The sequence below is a fragment of the Pyxicephalus adspersus genome, chromosome 1 (genome assembly GCF_032062135.1).
Source record: "Pyxicephalus adspersus chromosome 1, UCB_Pads_2.0, whole genome shotgun sequence".
NCBI lineage: Eukaryota > Metazoa > Chordata > Amphibia > Anura > Pyxicephalidae > Pyxicephalus > Pyxicephalus adspersus.
In genome coordinates, this window is record NC_092858.1 from 145,388,134 (window position 1) to 145,412,511 (window position 24,378).

General features: G+C 37.7%; 1 protein-coding gene across 1 annotated transcript; it reads right to left on the bottom strand.

Moving 5' to 3' along the window:
- Window positions 1-6,233: 6,233 nt before the first annotated feature.
- Window positions 6,234-24,314, bottom strand: KIAA0753 (KIAA0753 ortholog). The gene is made up of 17 exons (XM_072429950.1): window positions 24,185-24,314; window positions 23,923-24,018; window positions 20,002-20,593; window positions 19,809-19,915; window positions 19,193-19,255; window positions 18,832-19,053; window positions 18,062-18,269; window positions 16,975-17,171; window positions 15,483-15,640; window positions 14,258-14,380; window positions 13,671-13,763; window positions 11,984-12,053; window positions 10,740-10,883; window positions 10,341-10,419; window positions 10,117-10,237; window positions 8,847-9,059; window positions 6,234-8,086 (listed from the first exon to the last, which is right to left on the bottom strand). The coding sequence occupies exons 2-17, from the start codon at window positions 24,007-24,009 to the stop codon at window positions 7,954-7,956; spliced, it is 2,610 nt and encodes an 869-aa protein (XP_072286051.1). The 5' UTR covers window positions 24,010-24,018; window positions 24,185-24,314; the 3' UTR covers window positions 6,234-7,953.
- Window positions 24,315-24,378: the final 64 nt, after the last annotated feature.

Below are 24,378 nucleotides of genomic sequence, written 5' to 3' on the forward strand. Positions count from 1 at the left end.
AACACTTTTGTATACTAGCAAACTGCACCCGTTCATTCGTGGAGCCACTAATTCATTGTGGTGTGGGTTATTTTAATGTGTTATTACTTGTGTGACATATGGAGAAACAATATAACACAACAAGGCCATTTACATTTTGCCATGCTTGTTGCATTGTGCATTGTAAATCAGAGTATGGTGCACGCCATAAAAGATGAGTTCTGCAATGAGTACTGTATCCCTTCATACAGTAGATGCTGCCATTGTTAATAATGCAAAGATCACTAGAACACTGTGTGCCCAATAAGAACTTTTATCAGTCTCTTAAATTGAGAATGTTTTGCAGCCTGTGATTGGTCGCTTCCCTTCATATCATTATCAAGGGGCCAATTCACAAATTCTGAAAAGCCACTGGTTGGTGTGACTAAAATGGTCTGCACAAGCTAACGACATGCAATTTTTTTTTGTACCTGCACACTACCTGTGTGGGTCCCCAACCAATATTTACACACTAAAAAAGTACTTGATCAGTTTTTCACCAACACAATATGTATTCACATGCATGCAATAAGGAGCATCAATAGATCAGTTGCAATTGTACTGTCTGAATGTGCAATAGACTCATCAGAAGTCATTTGGCAGACCCACAACACATTAACAAGACATTGGTGCATTGTGTATTAGTTTGAAGCTAAATGTGGGCTTAGCATAGTTATGTGGAAGTCAGTGTACTATAAACAAACAATGGAGAAAGTTTGTGACATTTTATACAAGGCCATCTAGACATACAGGTCCCAGAAATGGGCACACCTGCTCATGGTCAAACTCTTTCATATTTAGAATTCTGTAGGTCATGGTCTAAAACAGCAGGATTGCAAGACAGGGCAAAGGAACCTATATATGTATATATGTACCTATACCCGAAAATTCTGATCTTTTGTTATATTTAGGCTAAACAGCACAGTGGTGTAGGATGGGCACTACAAGACACTGCTTAGGACATAGCTTTTGATTGTCCCATATTTGGATGGGGTGTCTCTCATTTAAAACCAAATCGTTCTGTCCCTTATTGCTTCTCAGTGGTTCCTCTTCTTGATCTTTTAATAACGCACATTTTAGCTACCAACAGTATTAGAATACACCAAAACACCCCACATCCAGTCTTTACAGTACTCCATTTTTTTTTTCAAAAGGCAGCATAAAGGTAAACTAGGGTTAAAAGGGAAAACACTTGTGAGATGACCCAATTTTTTTTGCACAATATTCTTCATGGATTTTTGTAGCCCATCATGGCAGATGGTTTCTTGTGCCTACATAGTTTGTGCAAAGTGGTGCCCCTTAACCCTTTTCGTATATCTCCTAGGAGGTATGGCCTATAAATTGGGGTCATCCGGTGGTTTCTTGAGTCTGGCACAGTTGCAGTATTACATTGTCTCTCCCTAATACACAACCGAATAGGATAACAACATACACTTATTGCATGCATAACACAAATGTCATTGTCCTATAGCCATCTTTATTCATGCCAATGGATTGGTGTTAGGAATCTATTGTAGTCTCTGCTCATTTCTTACGCTGTAGTGCTGTTCCTACAGGAACTGCTTTATAGCTGGCTGGGGTATGTCACATTGTGTATACAAAGTGCCTTGACCTGCTCCTCCAATGCCAGCACCATAATCTACATAAGCAATCCTAATGTTTGTAGATAACATGGTGCTTTCAGCATCCTTCTCACACCAACCAGGGGAACACTCCTATGCACAAAGAAATCTTTCCAAGACCCCATTGACTGCCAAATCTAAATCAAATGTGACTGCACTGTTTCAATGTGATTTAGGGATGGAGTTTTTGTCATAACAGATACGCATTTTCATTCTATAAAAAAATGTAAGGAAATCATTGCATCAAGAAAACAGTAAAAAGCCCTAATGTAATGCAAATGAGAAGTGTTTTGTTTATCCATAAATTGAAAAGTAAAACTTGATTGGTTGCTAGTTTCTCATTCTTTTTTAGTTATTTATGAATCAGCTCCATGGCAAAAAAAAGATTGTCATGTTTCTTTATTTCAGATAGGAGAGAGACATAAGAGGAAGCATTATACAAGACAGGTGAGCTAGTCAGCCCGCATTAGTGATACTTTCAGCACTCAGCTCCCCTGGGAAAGGCTTGGCAATGCTGGAGTCAGCTTGTAGGTGATTAAACCAAGTCATGTGCAGCAAGGTCAAATCTTTCTTTATTTCTTGTTCTTAGTAATTCTATTACAATTAGCATTGGGAGAATATGGATTAGCTTGTATATATAATTTACTTCTTTTCTGGGATAGGAAAGATGTAAAAAATGGCAAAGACCTTTGGGAAAACATGTGATCTATGCTTCTGTATGTTCTAAGGAAGGTGGGCTGCATAATAATTGGTTATATTATGGAATAAAGTTCCCTTTATGTAACACCATGTCAGGAGAGAGATTCCTTGTGCACAGATATCATTCATCAGACCCATACTTTAGGACTGCTGGGCAGATTTGAGCATTGCTGTGTGTGAGGACAGGGTTTCTTATATATGCTACTGATATAGTGGCATATTTATACATCAGTGAATGTGACATTCACTGCAGGTGATTCAATCACTGTCATTTAAAACACTTGTACAAGAAGATACACCTGCAGTAAATTCTTGGTGAATATCCCATTCACAGCTTTATAAATTTACTCTATAGTGTATCTAGCATAGGTTCTTCCATCCCACCAGTTATGGTAGGACAGAGCCATCAGTTCCATAAGGCAGAGACCTGAGTGTGTGCTGCAGTGCATGTGTTTGTATTGCAGCCCTTCTTTGATGGGTTTAGCACAGCTTTGATGTCACACTGTGTTGCGTCTTTTACTGGAGGTCTTCAGTAAATCTTATGAAGAAGAACTCCAGCTTTACCTTCTGCCTTGCAGAGTTTTAGGCTCATCTACCATACATGTTTACTTTGGTTTCATTGCACACAGCCAAAATCTCACAATGTGCAACAGAAGATGCAGCAAAGTCACATAGGGTCCACCTCACTTCTTGGCAGGAGGACTACTGGCATCATCTAACCCTTTCCTGCCCAACTTTACTGTTTCTTACCCACCCATTTAATCATTTGGCTTTCAATTATTTAAATCATGGCGGCTGAGCATCACCTAGGTAGGTCTGCTGTTTTCAGGAGGCTATGCACAGCTAACCCTACCAGCCATGATCTGCCTGTATGAAATAAAAAATACCCAGTAATGACATCACCAGTAATGAACAGGATAAATCATGTAATTGAAAAAGGCTGTATTTTAAATGATCATTAATAATAGGGGGAGGGGGTGAACCAGGGAAGGCAAAATATAAACAGTTTACACAGTAGCTTTAACAATATTTCCTGTATCCATCCTTGTATGAGAGGTGCTGAACAAAAAAGCAGCAACGCACATGAGGATAAGGCACCTGTGTTCCTGCGCATGATGATTATGTAAATAGAATGTTATGATTTTCACAGCTGCTTATTTCTGGTAATGTCAGTACTTCCCACAAAACACAATATTGGGGCTGCCATTAGTAATTTCCTGGAAACTCTAGCTACATGTTTCTGATACACGTGTCTGGGTTCAGGGTTTCTGATTTGGTACAATCATGCAGCAGATGAATGGCTTAGAATTCCTAGCTTTACAGTTGACAATTGAAAATCCAGCCATTGATAATCCGTTTACTTCAGTTTCCCAGCATGAATTTTAGATTGCATTTTCAATACAGGGACTGTAGTACACTGGTTGGCCACTAATGTTTTGATGGCGCTGTTCTGTAGAAACAGCTGTTAGGTCTTGCTTGCTAAACTAAATACACTTTGAGACGTCCATGGTGCTTGCTCCCTGGAACTGTGCCAAATGTCCACAGGTGCTGTGAGAGGAAAGCTGGGCTGTGTGTGAAGGTAAGTATAACTTTTAAAAATCAGGAATTTTCGAAAATCCAGCACACCGCAGGTCCGGGGGTTGCCTGAATTTTGATTGTCAACAGTATATATTATATAAATCAACAAAATATTCATGCAATCATCAGCACTGCAGGTAATGAAATCTGTTTTACAAGAGGAATTGAAGTGCCATTTCCTGAAAATGCTAGTTATCTGGCCTCAGGCCTAATCCAATAGCTTGAATACTTTCTGAGCCTCTGGGAAAAAAATTCCTAAAACAACATTTTAACATCCTTAGTGTAAAGTTCTACCTTCATAATGTTGTACAAATGATTTATAAGATATATAAATATAATATATATATATTTACACATACACACAGCATAAAAAGATGGAAAAAGCAGCAGCATACTGATGTGCTGAGTAGAGGTTGATTTATGCCATCTAGAGACCAGAAATGGAACTTCAAAAATTATCATTTGCACTCCATAGAGATCAGTTAAACTTATCAATCCATTATCCTTGCGTATCATCTTTTTTTTCTAAACAATATCATTCCAATTTTTTATTGTGGTCCTTTTAGTCTCATTAAAAAGTATGGCAGAAAATAAATTTGCTGCAGCAGTGGCTCATTGCAGTTTTTTAGAAAAAAGTTTGTCTCCGTCTTACTGCCATCTGTACATTCTTATTGGTTAGTAAGCCCTTCCATCATTGTGATGGTTTCAGAGCCAGAAGTGTTGGCCTGTCAGAATGGTCCAATATTCTGCAAGCTCATGGAGAATGCCAGTCTACTTTGAAGGAAAGGTGCTCAATTCACAAATCCTAAAACTCAGGGGCCCGTTACAAAAGTTGTGCCATGGCTGCTTTAAAAATCTGCACAAAGAATTTCAGTCTTCATACGGAAAGAAAGGATGGAATGCAATTATAAAATCATACAGAAATACAGAATTTTGCATTGTGACTTACAAAGAAGGCTAAATCTCAGATCACATTAGTATTTTAATTAGAGTGCTTCTTATCTTTATCTCAAGTGTTTGTTCCTTGTCATACAAATGATGGAAGCCAGATGTAATTTAGTAAGAACTCCACAATTACCATGTGAAGCAGGTCTGGACCCCTTCATGTTAATTTACCAAAGGAGTAATTTTTATTCTAGCCTCATATTGAGGATAAAAACTATGTTCTAAAAAAAAAAGAAATTAATTTGAGTTAGGATAATTGAAAACAGTGTGGGCTGTAAATGATTGCTTTAGAATATTAACAACCTGATCGTTTAACCTTGTGATATTTCTTAGACATTGGGCAAGATTTTTTAGGCTCTCCAAAGCTGGAGTAGATATAGTCTGTCATGGGAGAACCTGGGTAATCCAGCAAACCTGAAATGAATTTCTTAAAATCCATTTGCTATTAGTTAAAAAAGGTTTTCAATCATGGTCCAAACTCTGTTTCCAGGTTTACTAGTTCACCCTGGTTCTCCCTTGATAGTCTATGTTCCCCAGTATTGGAGAGCTTTATTAAATCAGGTCCAGGTTTTGGGTGGGGGCTACCAAAATTCATTACTGTATATATTGTCATATTTGCTCCAGTCTGTCAATCACATTATTGTTGGAGCTTCTGAGTCCCAGGCCAAGTTGCCTTACAAATGTTTCAGTTTTGGTGTTAGAACAAACCATTTATCATTATTAGGTGTGCTTACAACAATCAGCATTTACTCTAAACATTTCAACTTTTTTTTTTTTTTTTTTTTTAAACAATTGTTGCTTTAATTTAAGTCTTCGCTGTCCAGGTTGCTTCTGCTATTCATAAATTTCATTGGGGCTGTGTCCAGCTCAGGTTAAAGCTTCATTGAGCTATGGGGGGAGGGCAAGAGGGTAAACAGGAGAACTGTACTTTGTTTTGTACAATGCTTCTATAAAATTTCAGTGCAAACAGCATTGTCACTACATTACAGGGTCCTATGGTGATAGAGTTTTGATTCAATAGAACATTTCAAAGAATAACAAATGTAAATGGCTTGGGCAACAGGGATGACCAATACTAATATGTTGTTGCAGGACATTAAAACTTGAGTCCAATGAGGCTTCTGCACCTGGCAACAGGCAGTTTTGACTCTGACTGAACAAACAAACTGCATCCAATGACCTGGATAAATGAGAAACTTCACAGATGTAGCTTTGTCTTTAGTTATACCAAGCCTGTTAAGATGGAAGTAGAATTTTCTATTGCTGATATTGATGATATTGCTGATCTCTTGGGCTGTCAACCTTATTAGTAACTAGAACAGATCTCAAAACTGAATTCATAGAAAACTATAAAATAAAAACACCACCATATTTGTGAAATAAGTTATTTATAAAACATATCAAAATAAATACACATTTAACTTCTTACAAAACAATCCATTCTTACACAATTTACTATCTTGGGTAAAGATAATCTTGACTTTTTAAAGTCTCTGGATCATAGGAGGGAGTAATCCATCCCTGAGAAGTAGGAGGCCATGACATGTGCAAATGTAAAAATCTAATTTTTTTCTGGAATAAAGGATCAATCCACTAAAAACTAATATTTCAGCTTTGTATGAATGACAGAAAGTTAGGCCTCCAAGCTGCTCTCCGCATCTCTTGGGAACTCTGGCAATGAGATCTCTGAAATTGATGTCTTCACTCTTTGCCAGCTGCATTTACAATGAGGTTTGTCATTCTAGCAAGATTTTTTATTATTACAAATACAAGAAGAACTGGGCATCAAAATAGATGGATTCCTGAATCTAAACATTTTTATGGGGTAGTGTCTTTGATTTTAAGGTTTTCAAGTGGTAGCCCTTACTGTAAATAGAAGTATACAGGCAACTAATGAGATACGGACAGTGTTGAAGCAGCCAAGAGAGGACCCCAAAGGTGACATTGTGAAATGTTGGGCACTGCTCTAATTAATGTTTATTTAAAAATTCTAAAATACAGATTTGTACAGATAAAGAAAAGTAGTAGTAAGTGAATATATTCGTAAAAGCCCCTTATTGTCAAATTGACAAATATCACATATTACTTTTGTAATTCATTTGTTATGTTTTTTTGCAAGTTGCCTTATTTGATCTAGTGCAATGTATTACAACCATACAAATGGATATCAAATATAAAATTATACAAAAAGGTGCATGGGAAATTTAAAAATGTAAAGCAGATGAGGTAGCATTTACAGAGCCGATCATATTTAAAAAGTATAAAAAAATACAATGTTACAGTAGTTCTGGCTTCAAAAAAGTAACACAAAAATCTCCTTCCACAAAGGAAAAGAAAGAATCGCCAAAATGCTGTAAAACTATGAGGCATTTGTTACAGTAGAAAAATGGTGGCAGGATTTAAAGTATACCTGCCTTGCCACAGGCCCTTGTGTAAAAAACTCTGATCCCTGCAGTATAGATTATTAATACCTGTTCAGCAGCAAGTCCTATCTTAACGCTGATGAAGAGCTACAGCCCTGAAGAAACCAAAACCAAGGAAGCGTTGGACATTCAATAGAGGCTCGAGCTCACCAAATTAGCAAAGACAAGACATGTTGCCCACCAAACAGGTTGATCCATTTTTTTAACAAGGCACTCATAAGGAAAAACAAAAATAAAATAAGTCATACAACCTTAAAAAATGTTGCTACTTTAGATCATGTAAACAGTACCAGCTCATACCTCTAACTGCACATAATGCTCAATGGCATAATGCTTTATTATCTATGCTTTAATTAAAAGCCTTTTCGTACCTGGCATCCCAAAACCACCCACAATTTCTTAAGCATGCCCCTCTATTTGTAACTGAGGCAATCACATTGGGCTTTATAATGCCAAGGGATTCAGGGGTGTATAAAAGTTTGAACATGGAATTTTGGTGTTGCACCCAGAGGTAGTGTTAGGTTTCCCAGGTCCTTTATAGTACTTATAGAGGGGGTCCCCTACCCTCTATTTACAAGGTGTGGGAGGTTGGGAGAAATCTTTCATTTGCTTTGTTGAGAGGATAAAAATTGTACACATAGTAGTAAACAAACAATTGAAAACAGCAACTAATTGAATTGGCGATTTTCAGTAGGTTCAATAAATTCTGAAGTGAAGACCGCTTCAGCATACCCCTCACAAAGGTCTTGTAGCTCTGCTGCTACCTCACCTAAGGCGTCATTCATGAGATCTTCTGCCAAGCTGTAAAACAATGAATAAAGGGAGTTTATAGACAAAAGTTATAATTTTAAAAATTGTACCTAACAACAAAGAGATCACACACACACACACACACACACACACACACACACACACACAAAAAAAAATATGCATCAAAACAATTAAAAAAAATTAATACACAGAGGTGAGAAACAACCTAAAAGCGAGCCTGCCATGAGAGAAGAATGTAAGCTACTGACCTTTTTTTGAAAGGTGATTATTCTACTTTGGAGCAGTATTTCTTTTGTGGAAGCCTGAAAGTGCCTGCATGGTTGTGGCACAAACAACAGTTGCTAGAGCCAGTGAAGTGCTACCAAAACAGCCTCTCAACCCATCTCTCAAATAAGTAACCAAAGACATCAATGTTTTCAGTTCTCAGAAAATGACCACCATTGTAAAGGGACAATCTCTACCCTGACTACTGACTTTAAAAGGAACACCACAATTTTTGTCTGTGTTTATTTTATTTAATATTTAGATACGTACGACTTATTGATCACATACTGCAAATATAATATATATATGAATGATTCCCTTAGATATGAAAATTATTTCAAGGCCTCCACCATAGCAAAAGATGAAAGGCAGCCGAGTCTGCAGCATGGCATAAGAAAATGTCAGAGATTTGTGGAATGTCTTCATTTTCAGAAAGCATATCTTATACAACAAATCTAAATAACTATAAAATCATGAAAGCTTCAGAGCAACTTCATGTTAATGACTTACTGCACTGACCACTTACCTCTCAGCGATGCGCCATGGGTTGAATGCACCCACTTCCTCATGAGATGTCAGCCGAAGGTGTCTGTCAAATCTCTCTGAGTAATTCTGAATACTTTGTAGCATTTGATGTGGAACAGAAACAGGTATGAGTCCTTTACCTTGTACAGTTGGACGCTGAATAAAAATGTTTGAAGAGGATCGAGACAATTCTTTTTTGTTTATCTGGAGTGAACTAAAAATGATAAAAAGACAACATGGGGTTGTTAGATACTGGATGGAAGAAAATAGCTACATATCATTTAAATATTATTGGCCTAATATAAAAATGGACCCCTCTTTTTAGCGCATTCTATGCATAACAAGTAGGAGACACCCACCTTTCCCCAACAATCTCAAACAACCACTGTAACTTTTGGGGGAAAAGGGAATAATGTGATCACTATGTCAAATCAGAATTATGTTGGCAGTTTATGATGGTACTATGATGCAAGAGAAGATGTACAGATTTCCCATTGCCTTCTGCTCATCTATGACCAGTTTCTTTGATATAATGGCTCTTATAGTAAACAGTGAGACACTAACCCCCTAATATTAAAAAGAGAAAAATGGCCATTCTGATATCCTACGAGTAATTTGGAACTAATTTATGTAAAGAATAATACTAATAGCCATGGTTTAAAGAAAATGCTCTTGAATTTGTTTAAAAAAGGGACACTATGACTTTTTTGATTATGTTTTGCAGGAAAACTAGGAACACTATAATGGTATCTGCACTTGCATTTTTCACTTCCCTTGCAAAGTCCCTCAAATACACGGTGATCATGCTGGTAAATTTCACTTAATGCAGCTTTCTGTGATGGTGTAGCATTTCCACACTGCTCTTGAATGCAGAGCAGATTGGTCACTTGGCCATACATACACCTGTATTCTGCATAGAAGCTTTAGAAATGTAAATAATAATAAAACTGGTCTTAAATTGAAAATATATATTACATAATATATAATTAAAATGATCATTACATGAAGTTGTTACATGAAGTAATTTTTTTTTTTTTACATGATTTTGTGTTTTAAACTTTTTTAATATTCATTATATCTACTAGACCCTTGTTCGGACATATTTCTGTAAGTTACAGGTCTACAATGTAAAAAATAAATTTCATGAAAAACAGTGTACCGCTTTTGGTACAGAAATCCAGACATCAGTGATACGCCCAGGTGGTTAAAGACTGACTAGCACAGGCAAATATAAACATGTGAAAGTTGTATCAGTGTACCAATCTACTTACTCTCCTTCTAAAGGCTCCTCTAGTAAAATGTCCACTACAGGCTCCCTTTTCAGTGTAGGCTTTGTGATTCTAATAGGACGGGGAGAGGTAGGTTTCTTGTCTGTGACTGCATGTAATCGTTCTGTAATGGGATGCAGTGACAATAAGGAAATATATGGTAAAGACATCACAGATATTTGCATGGCTATTGTCATATGTAGATTGATTAAATAAAGAATCATTACCCTTTTCTTCTTGTGCCCAAAAATCTGGGTCTGAATAGACTATCTTGTGAAACCTCTGCCGAACAGATTCTTGGTATTTCTAGGATATCCCAGGAGAAACATAAATGATTAGAAAAGTTGCATAGATATTTTCGTGTCCTAACCAATGTCAGAACAAAATCATTCTGCTAGTTATACCATGAAGATTATTAGGATGTCTTGCTTGAGCACAGACATATTTTAGTACACAAATGCTGTTCATGTCCAGTCTAAACTGGTAGAATTCAAAGACAACGGAGTTTGAAATTAGAACGTTGAGCAAATTAATGTAAAAATGCTTAAAAGTTTGTAAACATAAAAAAAATGTACAATATGTCAACAGCTACTACTTTAAAGACAATACAAACTCTTAAATCTTACTTCTATTTCTTCCATTCTTTCAATCAAGGCCTCCAATTCCCTATCTTCTTGTGGCATAATTTCAACATTTTGATCAAATGAATCTAAATCTTGTAGACTTTCATCTCTCTGCTTTTCCGGAGAGGTGTGCTTGTGACTGTTGGACTAAAGAACAAAAAGAACATTCATTTTTCAGCACTTAGGAACAATACAAAAATACTTTGAGCAGCAAATGGATCTCTGGATAATTCCACAATGTATTGGAAAGTAACCACAGCACTAATGCCCATACAAAAAAAAAAAAAATCTGTTAAAAGGAAAAAACACGAAGGGGGTCTATTTATAAAGCTGTGAATATGGCATTCAACAACAATCACTGCTATTTAAACTATGTGAATCTGTAGACTTTTTTTGCTAGATAATCTCTCTATATGGCAGATATACTGCTTAAATAAACACCTACAGTGAAAGAAAGAAGTATTTGATCCTCTGCCGATTTTGTACGTTTGCCCTCTGACAAAGAAATGACCAGTCTTTAATTGTAATGGTAGGTTTATTGTAGGTGGGAGAGACAGAAGAATGTGCTACAACACTATGGCCAACCAGCTTGGTGTGAAGGTGACAATAATGTGCAAATGGAAACAAAAAACAAAATAACTGTCACGGGCTCCATGCATGTAAATGTATTTAACTATTATTCAATATCCAAAAAAGCCAAACTCTATTCAACCAAACAGTGAGTTTTTTTTTAAATCTTTATTTTAAATTTAAATTTTAAATTTTTTTTTAAAGTATATGCATAAATGATCTACTCTCAAATAATTAGTATTTCCATTAAAAAAAAAAAAAATTAAGTCAAGGCAAAAATGTCAAGCTGACCAAAAATCAACAGTTGTTAAAATGGAAAAAACTGCTCCCCCTGTTCTATATCCCTACTCTCCAGATTCTCTTTGAACTTTAAAACAAAAAATGTCATGTTCCTGGATATGCTGTATGACAGGGCTGTGTAAATCTCTAGTATGTAAAATGCAAATTCTTTGACATGTAAAATAGCTACATTATATGTATTTCATTTTATTGAATGTTAAGATGCTTGCCAAGACTTCCACTTTAAAGTTCACCTTCAGTTTTCTAACACAAACACAACATTTTCTGTTTTTACTTCACTGGGAGAATGTACCAGTACTATAAACAACCTCTCCAAGTTTTATCTTAAGGTAACTGGCTAATGCATTTTAACTGTTTTCACCCACAACTAATTTTACCTGTAGTCTTGATGCTTTTGTTTTCACAAAATTGTCATTCACCAACTCCTTTGTTGCATGAGCTTCTCCCCTGGATAGCAAACAAAACAAAAACATCCTCATTGCTTTAGCATGTTTTTTTTGGACATACATGTACTGCAGAGCACACTGTTTAGTATACATGAAGAGCAGATTTAGCTCCCATACTCCCCAACCACAACCACAACCAAGATCTTAACAATTATGCTGCCAGCAATGTTCTAGAATTTCAGTGAGCCAACTGCATGGTTGCTTTATAATTAATCAATGGGTAGAGCAGCATAAAATACAAAACTACAAGGCAGTAGAATGAGATTCTGCCTTTTGCCATTGCTAATGTCAGTCATATAATTTGCTTTAACCTTTTAGGCCTAGTACATAAAGAATACATTTTGCTTTTAGTCAGATACAATAACACATTTCCTGTGAATTTAAAGTGAATTTATCAGCAAAGTGATTGTAAACAAACATTTTGTTAATCTTTAATCAGATTAGGAGAAATTGTATGCATTAATAAATTGACTAAAAAGCACCCGTGTACAAATGATCAAGCAAATAATGATTGTATTCTCCCATCTGTTGGAGCATCCTTGGATTGACTTTATGGTTAATGCTATCCCCACCATCAGTGATCAAAAGTAGCAGAATAACTGACAAGTGTGTTGTACTTTGGGGTTGATGGCCATGTGATTATGGATTGTAAATCAATTGGACCAGATGGCAAGAGTGCAAAATTGGCAATGCATCTCCTTGTTTGTAATAGGCCTTACAGATTCACATATATAGCAAACTTATGATACTTACTGAGAATATCTCCTAACCTAAAGCATATGTGGAGACCTCAGGTGTCCTCATTGTAAAATTTACACCTACGTCTTCTAGTGACAATTTTAAGATTTAGGTTTTTTAATTAATCCTGTCTCGAGGTAGTGAATATTAGTGAGGTGAATGTATCCAGCAAGTACACAGGCACCAGTAAAATCTGATGAGGGTTCTATTCCTTATGTTCTCTATCCAAAATAAAATTCAACACTTTTTCTATTGATCAATGTAAAGTACTAAAATGTACTAAAAAGTGTGTGCTGGTGTTGTACCACCTAACAATATCAATATCATCTTGGTGGGATCTATTCTTGAGCTCCTGGATTTACACACAGCACTCCCTGGTGTTTTTGAGTTGAAACATGCAAAGTTAGGTAAAAAAAAAAAAACCTCAACACTTCCAGATGGCTGGATCTATAGTTAAAATAATACTTGACCCCTAATTAGAGGTAGACTCAGTGATGCAGAAATCAGAATTAAAATAAACTGCACACCAAGCAGATTTTTTGTCTTACTTTTTGAAAAGTGTTTTTTAGCTGTGATCCTGCTGGAGAGATTCCTCCCTCCTTATTTCTGGGTGACCAGTAAAGTATTGTGATGTATCTCCCAAACTTGGCAGCAATAAAAAAAAAAATAAAAAAAACTTGTCAAGTCCCCAATTCACAGAAATAACATCTTGTTATTGCTGTGTTTCTGCTTGATGGATTACCTCTAACGTCTACTCCTCTACTGGGAAAATACACCTTTACATTACAACAGGGACCAGTACAGCAAACATTACCTGTCTACTTCTTTTACAGAATATTATTGTTTTCATACTCCAGGTCCTCATGTTCTATAGTCTTACCTAAGATCTTGCAAATGAGAGATTTCTTTTCTGTACAGATCATCCAGCTGATGCATTCTTTTTTCCATTTCAGAATCCAACCAAGCCAACCTTCTAAAAACAGTAAATACATATAATGAACATATTATTATACTCAATACATCCTTATGTTTATTCTAATAAAATCAGAATCCAAACACAAGGTTGTAAATAATATGCTGGAAATGTGAACTTGCAGTATAAGCAAGCAGGAATCTTTTGTCCTGTTTATTTCTTGCTAGTCTTGTAAATGATTCTACAGCCTGTCTAAGCAGAATAGATTGGGAGATGTGGTGATCAAAGCATTGAAAGGGGGTTGGGTGCCAATGAATAATATTAGTAATATTCAGTCAGAAGGTTTCAGCAATATTGAATACTAGGCCAGCACTTATACCTGGCTGCATAATTTATCTGAATTATGAATGGTGTTAAAGTAGAAAAGTAGTATCTACTTTTATACAGAAAACTGCTCTCTTTGTATGAGCCACCTGCTCTCTTTCAGATCTAAATTCCTGCAGTGTGTGTAGGGGCGTGTGAAGGGAGAGTAGACACACAATTTATTATGTTACCTTGAAGCCTCTTTTGTCACATGGTCTTCCCTTTCAATTTCCTTTTCCTTTAGTGAGTCACTTTCATTAAATATTGTAGATGGAGAGCCATCCAGTCTTCTCTTTTCCCTGTTCCAGTTGGCTCTAGATAGCCAGGGTATAATTAGGCATTATTACTTACATTATAAGGAAAAGGGCCACAAAAAAAAAATTAAATAAATAACATTTTTAAAACTAGTGTAAAATTTAATGGGTGGACAGCAGTGAAGAAAGAACATTTGCAAAATTATTCTTAGTCATGAACATTAACTACATCAATAAAAGAGTGCAAGTCATCCTCAACTACATTGCAATTTTTGTCGGTGTCTAAGTGGATTCTAAATCCCTGAAATGAAAGGACCATTTATATGGTCACCAGCAGGTTTTCTGCAGAATCCAGAGAAAGCTGAGGGTCTGAAATCCCTAAAGAAAATGCTCATATCCTAAGCAGTAGCACCCACTTGAAAAAAGTGGGATCCTCACATTTCCAAGGAGTTTAAAAAGCAACAGAATGCGTATGGAATATGAGAATTAGGCGAGTATTTTTAATGTTTTTTTTCCTCTGTAATGCTTTCTGATACCATCCAGATGTGCAACATCTAGCGACAAGCAGTCTCAACCTTTAGCAGCAGGCTGTTGTGCCGATGATCCCCTAAAGGTCTCCATAACTATCAGGCTGGCATAATGCTGCAGCTACCATGGCAGCAATGCCAAAGCAGCTTGAAGAGCACAGACTCCTGGGATATGTAGTTCCTTTGCCACCCCTTCTACCCACTCATCACTATACCAAATGTAGGTGACTATTAGGACATGAGTCACATAACAGCATGGTCATATTAAAAAGATGGTTATCTAGTAATTCAATTTGCATAAGATTTGGACTGTGGGAACAATTACTTTTTTGTATAGATTCATTTATAGGAAGGATAGCAGATTAGTGTTTTTTGTTTCATATTTGCAGGTTTTCTTTTCTGGCTAGCAAAGTATACAGTACACGGTATTCAATGTGCCAACAGAACAAATGCTTGGGGTAATATTTAAGTCTATCCTAAATATAAGGACAAACCTAAACAACCAATGAAATTTACAACCAATCGTGCAGGTCCATAATGGACATAGTTTTTAATAGAACTGAGATTGTATACCGTATGGTCAACTTTAGGCATGTATGAGGATGCGTAAACCTTTCTAGTGGTTACTAGGTTACCTTTTTGGAGAGGCTGGTGGAGATGTTGGGTTTGGAGGCACCCAAGGAGTTCTCTTCTCCCTGACAAAAGGGCGGTTCTCTTTTAGCTTGAACGCCACAGTTTTTTTTTGAAAGTGTGCATGCAGCGAAGGCTCCATTTCTCGAGGCTGTCGGAATCCCTACAAGGGAAGCATGAAGGCATTACTACCTGAACAATTTCTCATATCGTAGAAGGTGTCCATAATTGCTCAGGTATAACCTCTGTCAACGAACTGACCTCAAATGCTGCTTCCCAACCTCTGCATGTGCAGAGAGACAGGATGTTGACAAAAATAACAACTGCACAATCATTAACTTTACATAAACATTTAAAAGAGTTAAAGATAACCACGGATTTCAGATGATCTCTGACTCCTTTGAAACAAACTAAAGCATCACATTTAAAAAAAGTAAAACATAATAAATAGGATTGCTAATACACATTGCGCAACTCTACATAGTTCTAATTCAAGATTATTTATTTTTACATTTTGGAGTTGGGCCAACAGTGATTGATAAATAGAAGGACAATAGGCTCATGGAAAAGGGGTAGGTTTCATCTTCACATGGAAAAAAAAAGATTTAATACTTGGAGCTAATACAGATGCTTTAGAAGAAGGAGAGTTAGTAAAGCAATGCCAATCGATTGTAGTTAAATTATGATGTGACTCCACCAAGAGAAGCCTGGGGTGCACACTCCCTCTAGGTGCTCCAATATTTGAGGGCATCTGCAAAGAACCACAATTTGCCTTATACCTTGGCAGCTTATGGCTTAGCCATGAATAGGGAGGTTAGCTTCAGGGTTTTCTCTTGCAGGGGATCAATGTCATCAAAGCATGACAAAAAAAATGCTGAAAGAGCTTCAGAGCCATCTTTAATTCCTGGCCTAGAAAACCTAGGAGTGCCTGACCCACCCATTTATTGTAGGACACTCAGGGCCTGGCTTCCAAATAAAGAGCTTCAAATCTTCAGCAATAACAAGGCCTCTTAATTACCTTTCCAAGTGAAATGGAGGTACATGATGCCAAATATCCTCTGCACTTGGCATCACAAGTTTCCTTCTTCTACAGCTAGATACATATATAGTGTAAAATAAGCTAAAATACTTTGCATATGAAGCAGGGCTGACATCCAACTTTCTAAGAAAAAAAGCAAAAACCCAAACACTGTGATAGGTAGGTGTTACAGTTAGCTGGCACCTTAGTTTGCCAGTGTGCAATTCCTCCTGAAGGTGGCAGTATAACTCAACAGTCAAAAATAATTTCAAAGGGAATTGAAATCAAGGCTCAATATACAGCTTTGTCCTAGGATCCTAAGGGCTATATAGTTACACAAAGACTGGTTACAGACAGGCAGAATTAGGCACTTCAGCACCATTGCCACTTTAATGACTTATGACTAGTTAATACCTTAATGACCAGCCCAAGTTTACTTTAAAGTAAAATATATCTAATGTTATTTTAGGAAAACATACCTTGGGTCTTTGAGGAATCAGAACACCTTTGTTCCTGTTCTGACCAGCACCTGTCCTAGGCAGGCCCTTTAGACGACCAGAATGAATTATTGTTTCCATAGCAGATCGGAGTACTGCTTGCCTTTCTTGTAGTGATGTCTCTTGAGCGGACCCAGGTTCAGTCTGTGTGGCAGCACAGAGAGACTGTGGGGGTTCATCTATATATTGCAAGTTTTACATTTATTAAAGTAAGACATTACAAGAGGTATGGAATAAAAATCACAAGTGTAACACAACAGTACAGAATCTTCAAAATGTAAGAGGGAAAAAACTATTCTTGAGTTGTTACTTAAGAATAAAACTATAATACTTAAAAATACTATAACTCTTTACATGATTGCTGTGCCATATTTACATGATACTACATCCTAAAGAGATTCCTTTCTAATAATGGTTAGCCGAATTTAACAGGACATACAGGTTTTGCCCTATATTCACTAAGTTTGATTACTCAATGCATTTGCCCTTATTATTACAGTCTGCTTTGTTTTCTTTTTGGATACACCCAATACTAACTTCTGGATATTAATTTTACTGGTTTAAAATACCCTGGGCAATTGCACTATTTATTGACTGGTTGGTGCCCTTCCTCTGATGGACACGATAGTATAGCTGAGTAATGTTTGCAGACTTGATTTAGTGACACACACACATTTATGCACCCTCTACTTTTTTGTTACAGTTTTGTTAATTTTTCCTCCTCTGTGTTTGTATTGTATTCATACCTTTTTTATATAAGAGAAAACGTTTTTTTTTTACGAAAACGTTATGAAAAAATCAATTGTAAAACAATAAAAATTACATTTCACACTGCAATTAGACATTGACAATTTACAAAAGTTTGATATGTAAAAAAGAGCTCATGATGCATCAATATACGATAAACATACCATTTCTGATCATAATAGTATCTCTCAAAGCAGCAGTAAACCAAAACTGCTGGTCATAAGGGATTTTAGATTGGCACAACACCGAAGCAGAGAGGTAAGTAATTAAAGTCTGCATATCAGCACAAGTTAGAATTACTATTTATAAAGAATGTGCTTACCAACCACAAGACGTCTGTTTACACGTTTCTGATTCTCCTCTGGCGGCTCTTTCTGTTTGAGGACAGGTGGGGGACCGTGGCCTTCTCTAACAGGTGATCTTGTATCACCAGTGTTCTTCCTGTTCTGTGGTGGTCTACCTCCTGCAGCCTTTGGTGATACGTTCTTTGCTTGGGAAGTTATTTTATTTTCAAGAAGTAAATCTAGATCCTAGACACAATAATGTTTGTCACATATGACAGAATCACCAGCTCACAGAAGTACAATAGTTAAACTTCTATAGCCAAAATGGTTTTAGATGACCTAAACCCAGAACAATGATGCAAGTTATATTTAAGGATAGGACTACTTTCATTGTTTATCTATTATTGTGAAAGGCATTGGTTACTGCTTAGTAATGTCAAATCAATTTTGGGTTGTCCGTTTCCACCAGTGATGTGATAAGGACAAAAGGCTACAGAAATGGAAACTAGAAGCAAATTTCTTCCAAAATAGTGGTTATCAGAGGCTCCAGTCATAAAGCTAACAGGATAAGGATCCTTATTTTCCTGTGAATGTCAAAGTACAGTCACATGGATGTTCCAGGTCAATGGCTTACCATGTAGTAAAGACAAGGATAGATGACAGCATCAGAACTGGTACCTTAAGAAGCAAGTAAAAAATAGCAGATACCATTTTTCTATCTAGTCATTTTTGGCTTAGACACATGGATTAGAAGCACATGCCTCCTACAATTATACAGCATTTAAACAGATATCAAAATCTTACATACCTCAGCTTGTTGAAGTATTGAAATTGTTATATTGAAGGCAGCTGGATCCCCTCCGGTCTCCAGCTTTGCAGCACACAGGGAGAGCTGGCGGATGAGATAGCCAAGCTCCTTATAGACAGAAGGTATCTGCTGATCGCCACATTCATTCAGCTGAGTGATAAACATCTGTAGAGCACGAATTGCTGCTCGGTGAACTGCTGCCAATCTAGACATGGTTTGGGACTGGGAAATACACAAAAATATTTGCAGCAAAAAAAAAAAAAAAAAAAAAAACATCAAATGAATGAAAAAACATTAAATAGACTTCCACCACAAACAAGAATATTGACAGAGACATAAAGACACAACTTTTCTTCATTACCTTTTTTGTGTGCTTTATTTTGTGAGGGCTTAACTTTTCTAAATCTTCTTGAATCTCTTTTACCTGGTAATAGGAAGAAAAGAATTTAAAGAATCCTAAATAAATGGCTGCATGCCATCACCAAAGCTACATGAAAATATATGGTCACCTATTTTGTAGAATCCGCCCATCAAATAGTAAGGCGAAGTGCAGATAAAAATATTAGGAAAAAACTAGGTAAATGTGACATCACTAAGCTTTTCAGAGAGATCTTTGTATAGACACAAATCCCATTGTTCAGAAGACAATATTGCACAGTGTTGGAGCATCTACTTGTGATATTTGGGATTGTTATACAAGGGCTACTTATCTGTTGAAGAATTGGGTAAGTATCTTATACCTAGGAAGCCCCTAAACCTGATAACAGGCTTTTATCTATAAGAAAAGTTGAATGAGCAAATTAGAAATCTGCCTTCCATCACTACTCATCCTGACTTACTTATCCATTTATGTTAACATGAACAGGTATTTTTTTTCTGGGTAGAATGTTTTTTTCCAATATGAATATAATAAATATATTTGTTGCTTTAGATATTGCAATAATTTTGATGAATTCTGAAAGAACCTCTTTCCTTACCTGTTGTTTTATTACATAAAGCATTCTAGCGGACCTAGCTGCTCGTTCCTGCTGGCGTACTTTGCCCCTGGCTTCTTCTAAGGGGTCCAAGGATTCTCTGGAGCATTCTAAAGCAAAAAGTGATACCTGGATTACCACACTACCTTTGTGGGTTATCATATTTACTTTACATGTTGCAGACTTTGTTCCTTACCTTTCTTAAACAGTTCTTCAATATTCCTCACATGAGAAAGTAGCTCTTTCTGTAGGCGTTTTACTTCTTGCTCATTTTGTTCCCCTTTAGTTTTTGGACTGTGATCAGGTCCAGGATCATGTGTAGGTGGAGATTCTGACACCCCTACACTACTGTTGTTTTTGTCAGGTGTATACACATATACCACAGCACCTGATTTAGTCACTTCATGATTTATTGAACGGTTAGGCTTCCTGTCCTTGACAAAAGTCCTGGCTTTAGCCTTTTCAGGATTGCTGATGATTACTCCTTTTCTGTATCGTGCAGAACACTGGCTATGTGGGTGAGATTTCTTCTTTCCCTCTAATTTCTCCTGTAAACGCTTCTGCTTTACATCTCGCTTTGCAAGCCAAACAGCCAGGTTCAGGCGTTCTTCTGATACAGCAGAGAAAGACATTGAGGAGCAGGAATTACGAAGCAAATCATCAGATGCTACATTCTCTAAAGATTTATGTGGAAAACTTGAAATCTTCTCAATGATGATAGGAGACGGGTTTGAGAACTGGGCTGCCAGATTTGATGGATGAGTTGTAATGCCCAAATTAAAGCGCAGCTTAAAAACAAAAACAACAATTAAATATTACCTTGTTTTATTACATACATTTTTGCTGGGGGGGGGTTTCCTTAGGCATCAACTTAATACCTTTACAACAGATACGCTGTGTTCATTTATTAACTGCTTTCACCAGGAGTTCAGTTAAAAAGTAATGCTACAGTTTTGTGAACATTCCATATTTAACTGTCTACTGATGTTCCGGACACAAAGCAAAAGACAGACAAATACAGACAGTGACACAGAAGGAGGAGAGGACCCTGCCCAGAAGGAGCTTACAATTTAGGATATGGGAGACATATCACACAATAGGAGGGGAGATGTGGAGTGGTGGGAAGTAGTAAGGGATTTATAAGACAGAAGAAGATGGGTAGGCAAGTTTATAAAGATGGGTTTTTAAGATGAGGTAGACCATTCCAGAGAGTCGGGGCAGCTCAAGAGAAGTCTTGGAGCTGTGCATGTGATGAGGTTATTAGTGAGGAAGTCATTAGTAGGTCAATAAAGGTGCAAAGGGAGCGGCTGGGGCAGTATTTTTCTATCAGGTCAGAAAGTGGGACAAGAACTGTGGACGAATTTGATGGTAAAGCACAGGAGCTTGAATTTGATCCTAAGGTGAAATGGAAACCAATGAAGAGAACTACAAAGAGATGCAGTGAAAGAGGAGCGGAGGGTAGGATGGATGAGTCTGGCTGCAGCATTCATAATAGATTGTAGAGAAGAGAGTCTGGTTAGTGGAATATCAGACAGAAGGAGGTTACTGCAGTCCAGATGAGAGATAAGAGTGTATACAAGGAAATTGCTGGTTTCTGGGGACAGGTAGGTAGTATGATACAATGATTGCCTAGACTAGGCCAAACAACAGAATTACATGATAGCAGGCTCTGGTAGGTGTCAATACCTGCTAATCCCTCCCTCCTCGGATCCACTGCTGCAGCCTCCAAAACTTCCTAAAGCAGAACCAAAGTCCCACTCAGGCAGGGCATTATAACAAAAATGGACAGGCAATGACCCTTCTGCAATAATCATTCTTACCTGCCTGCATGACTGCTGCTGTGAACTGTCAAAAACACCGAGCTGTGCATAGGCCAGGATACCTAGCTATCCCAGTCTCCTCTGTGCTTGCTGGGACTTAAGGAACTGCGTGGGGAGTAATGTAATGCTGCCAGCCAATCAAGATGTTGGAGGATCGCAATAGGGAAAAGAAGGAAGAAGATGGCTGCACACTGTGATGGAACAGATACAGGGTTTAGTTTCTGCTTTAAGCAAATGTTGTCTTTCACATAGTGAAAACTTGCTGAGGAATGTGCATGTTCCTTCTGACAACAAGTGACAGCACTAGGACCAGGTGAAGTACATTGTAGGAAGTGAGTAACAAAGGAAGGGGGGGGGTCATGTGCTTCCTTGTGGCCTTAAGTCAGACTTTTGATGAGCAGTAGCAGAGTAGAAAAAAAATGAAAAGCAATGAATAAAAAGTGCAAGGGTTAAAAACTACTGACAAATTTGTATTGCTGTCTGTGTCCTTATTGCAGAAACTTCTCCTCACTTCCTGCCAGGAGAGGAAAGGATGAGAAATATTGCTCATATTTGTAGTGTAGGAAGGGGTTAGAATGTCTGATGGCGATTTTTCTGCTGTTTACCACAGGGAGAAATGTAATGGAAAATATTCCCGATGAGGTCATAGGCAAAAATTAAAACCTTGCAAAAATGTTTATTCTTTCTTAATTTATAAAAAAAATAATAATATTGGTTGGCTGTAAAACCTCATCTTTGTGAAAAAAAGAAATTTCCATCGTTCCCTCATACTAACCCTTTGTTTTTTTTTTTTATGTTGTAAAGAAGGATCTGCTCAGTCGAAGGTCCCCTGACAATGCATTTTTATGTGTATGGGGGGCTGCTGGACTAGCTCTGCAAATAACCCTGTGATGGCCGGTCAATGAGTGCTGGTACCACAGCTTTAGGTGAGTGAATAAAGCATGATATGGGGTCATTATATTTTTTTATTAGTAATTATAATTTCCTTGAGGTGTCATTGCTGTATCCAGGCATTATATAATAAAGGTTGGGAAACACTGGATTAAAGTGCAAATAAATCTCACTTACCTTCAATCCAGCAAACTAGTCTGTCGAAAGGTTTCCTCCATCGGGTCCCGAGTCATCCCGGTATCAGTCTTAGGCCCAGAGCCGACATCTTCTTCTTTCTTCTTCCTGCGTCACCTGATCTGGCACTGAGCAGGTGTGAGATCGGGTGATGTGGATTGGGAAAAAACTTGCCAATCTCACACATGTGCAGTGAGATCATGCGTATTTTTTTCCCTATTGATGAAGAGCCTGCATGCACCCCGGCATGCCTAGGCGATCGAGAATTAAGGGGGCAGTGCGGCAAAAGGATGTTGCACTTAAAAAAAAAACACAAACAAAATTTTTACTTTAAATTAATGGGTTGTCTACCCTTCTATATAAAGTAAAAATTCTGAGTTTAGGTCTGCTAGCCAGCCGGTCGAGCACAGCGCCTCCCGGGATACCTACGTCACGCATTCCAGGAGGCTCTTGGGTCTGCGCAGAGCATCTTGGTCAGAGCCTTTCCGTGAAAAGGGAAAAATTTGCCGATCTCACGCATGTGCAGTTAGATCAGCAAGTTTTTTTTTTTACCTCACCCGATCTTGTGGCTGCGCCGGGTGACATAGGAAGAAGAACCAGGAAGAGAAGAAGAAGAACCAGGAAGAGAAGAAGAAGATGGCGGCGCCCGACGCGCCGGCTCGGGGATGTATACCAGGACGATGCGGGACCTGATGGAAGACACCTCCGGACCGATCCGACAGCTCTGTGAGATTGAAGGTAAGTGTATTTTTTTTGTTTTACGTATTTTTGAGTTTAGTTCCTCTTTAAGTTTGTAAGTATGACATTCGTCCAACTAGCCAGCAATGTAAGAGAAATCTTCCTAGTAATCCCCAGACTAATGTACTGGGAGTAAATATAGATGGGTTTCCTTGAAGACATGAAAGTTATTTCAAGGGTTCCCCCATGTTAGAAGGGCAGTGTTAGACCCTCTGTATAGACTCTATTGTTGTCTGTGTCCCCAGTGTGGGGGAGGGTGTTCTAATACAACATTTTTAATTGTCCCCAGCACAAGACGTAAGGGGGAATCATCTAATGGGGACATCACAAATGTCCTGGTATGGATCTGAGACAGGAAGTGATGTGAAATTTCCCTAACAGATCACAGATTACAAAAACAAACAAAAGTTTTCTATTCTTAGTTCTGCACATTTCTGTATCAGTGATTTCAGAAAGTAGACAATACACATTGCTGCCATCCATGGTTTTCTTACCTGAGTGTCTCTGTCATGGCTTCTGAATGGCAGGCTGTGCAGGGCACCAGGAACAGATGATAGCCCAGGCTGAGAGTCCAGAGCCATCCCCACAATCTACAGAAACATTAGAAATGTCAGTGAGATACAATTCTGTCACCAAGCTGTGAGTCCTGTCATATAACCCAGCATCCCTATGGTGAATGGATCTGCCACCTCCACACTGAATATTACACACCATAACCAGCTCTGGGAGCCTATCACCCGTGTCCCCAATTCTCACCTTCCTTCCCTCCCACACCTCAGACAACAGTTAAACCCGGCGCCATGACAACACACAGCCGCTACGACTCCGCAAATGGACCAAACCTGTTCAGGGATTCATGAGTGGCGGGAATACCAGGGCAGAAGCGGGATTGTTCAACCAGATATTATAGATTCCTAACACGATACGGGGGCAAGAAAATTCTCGCTTTC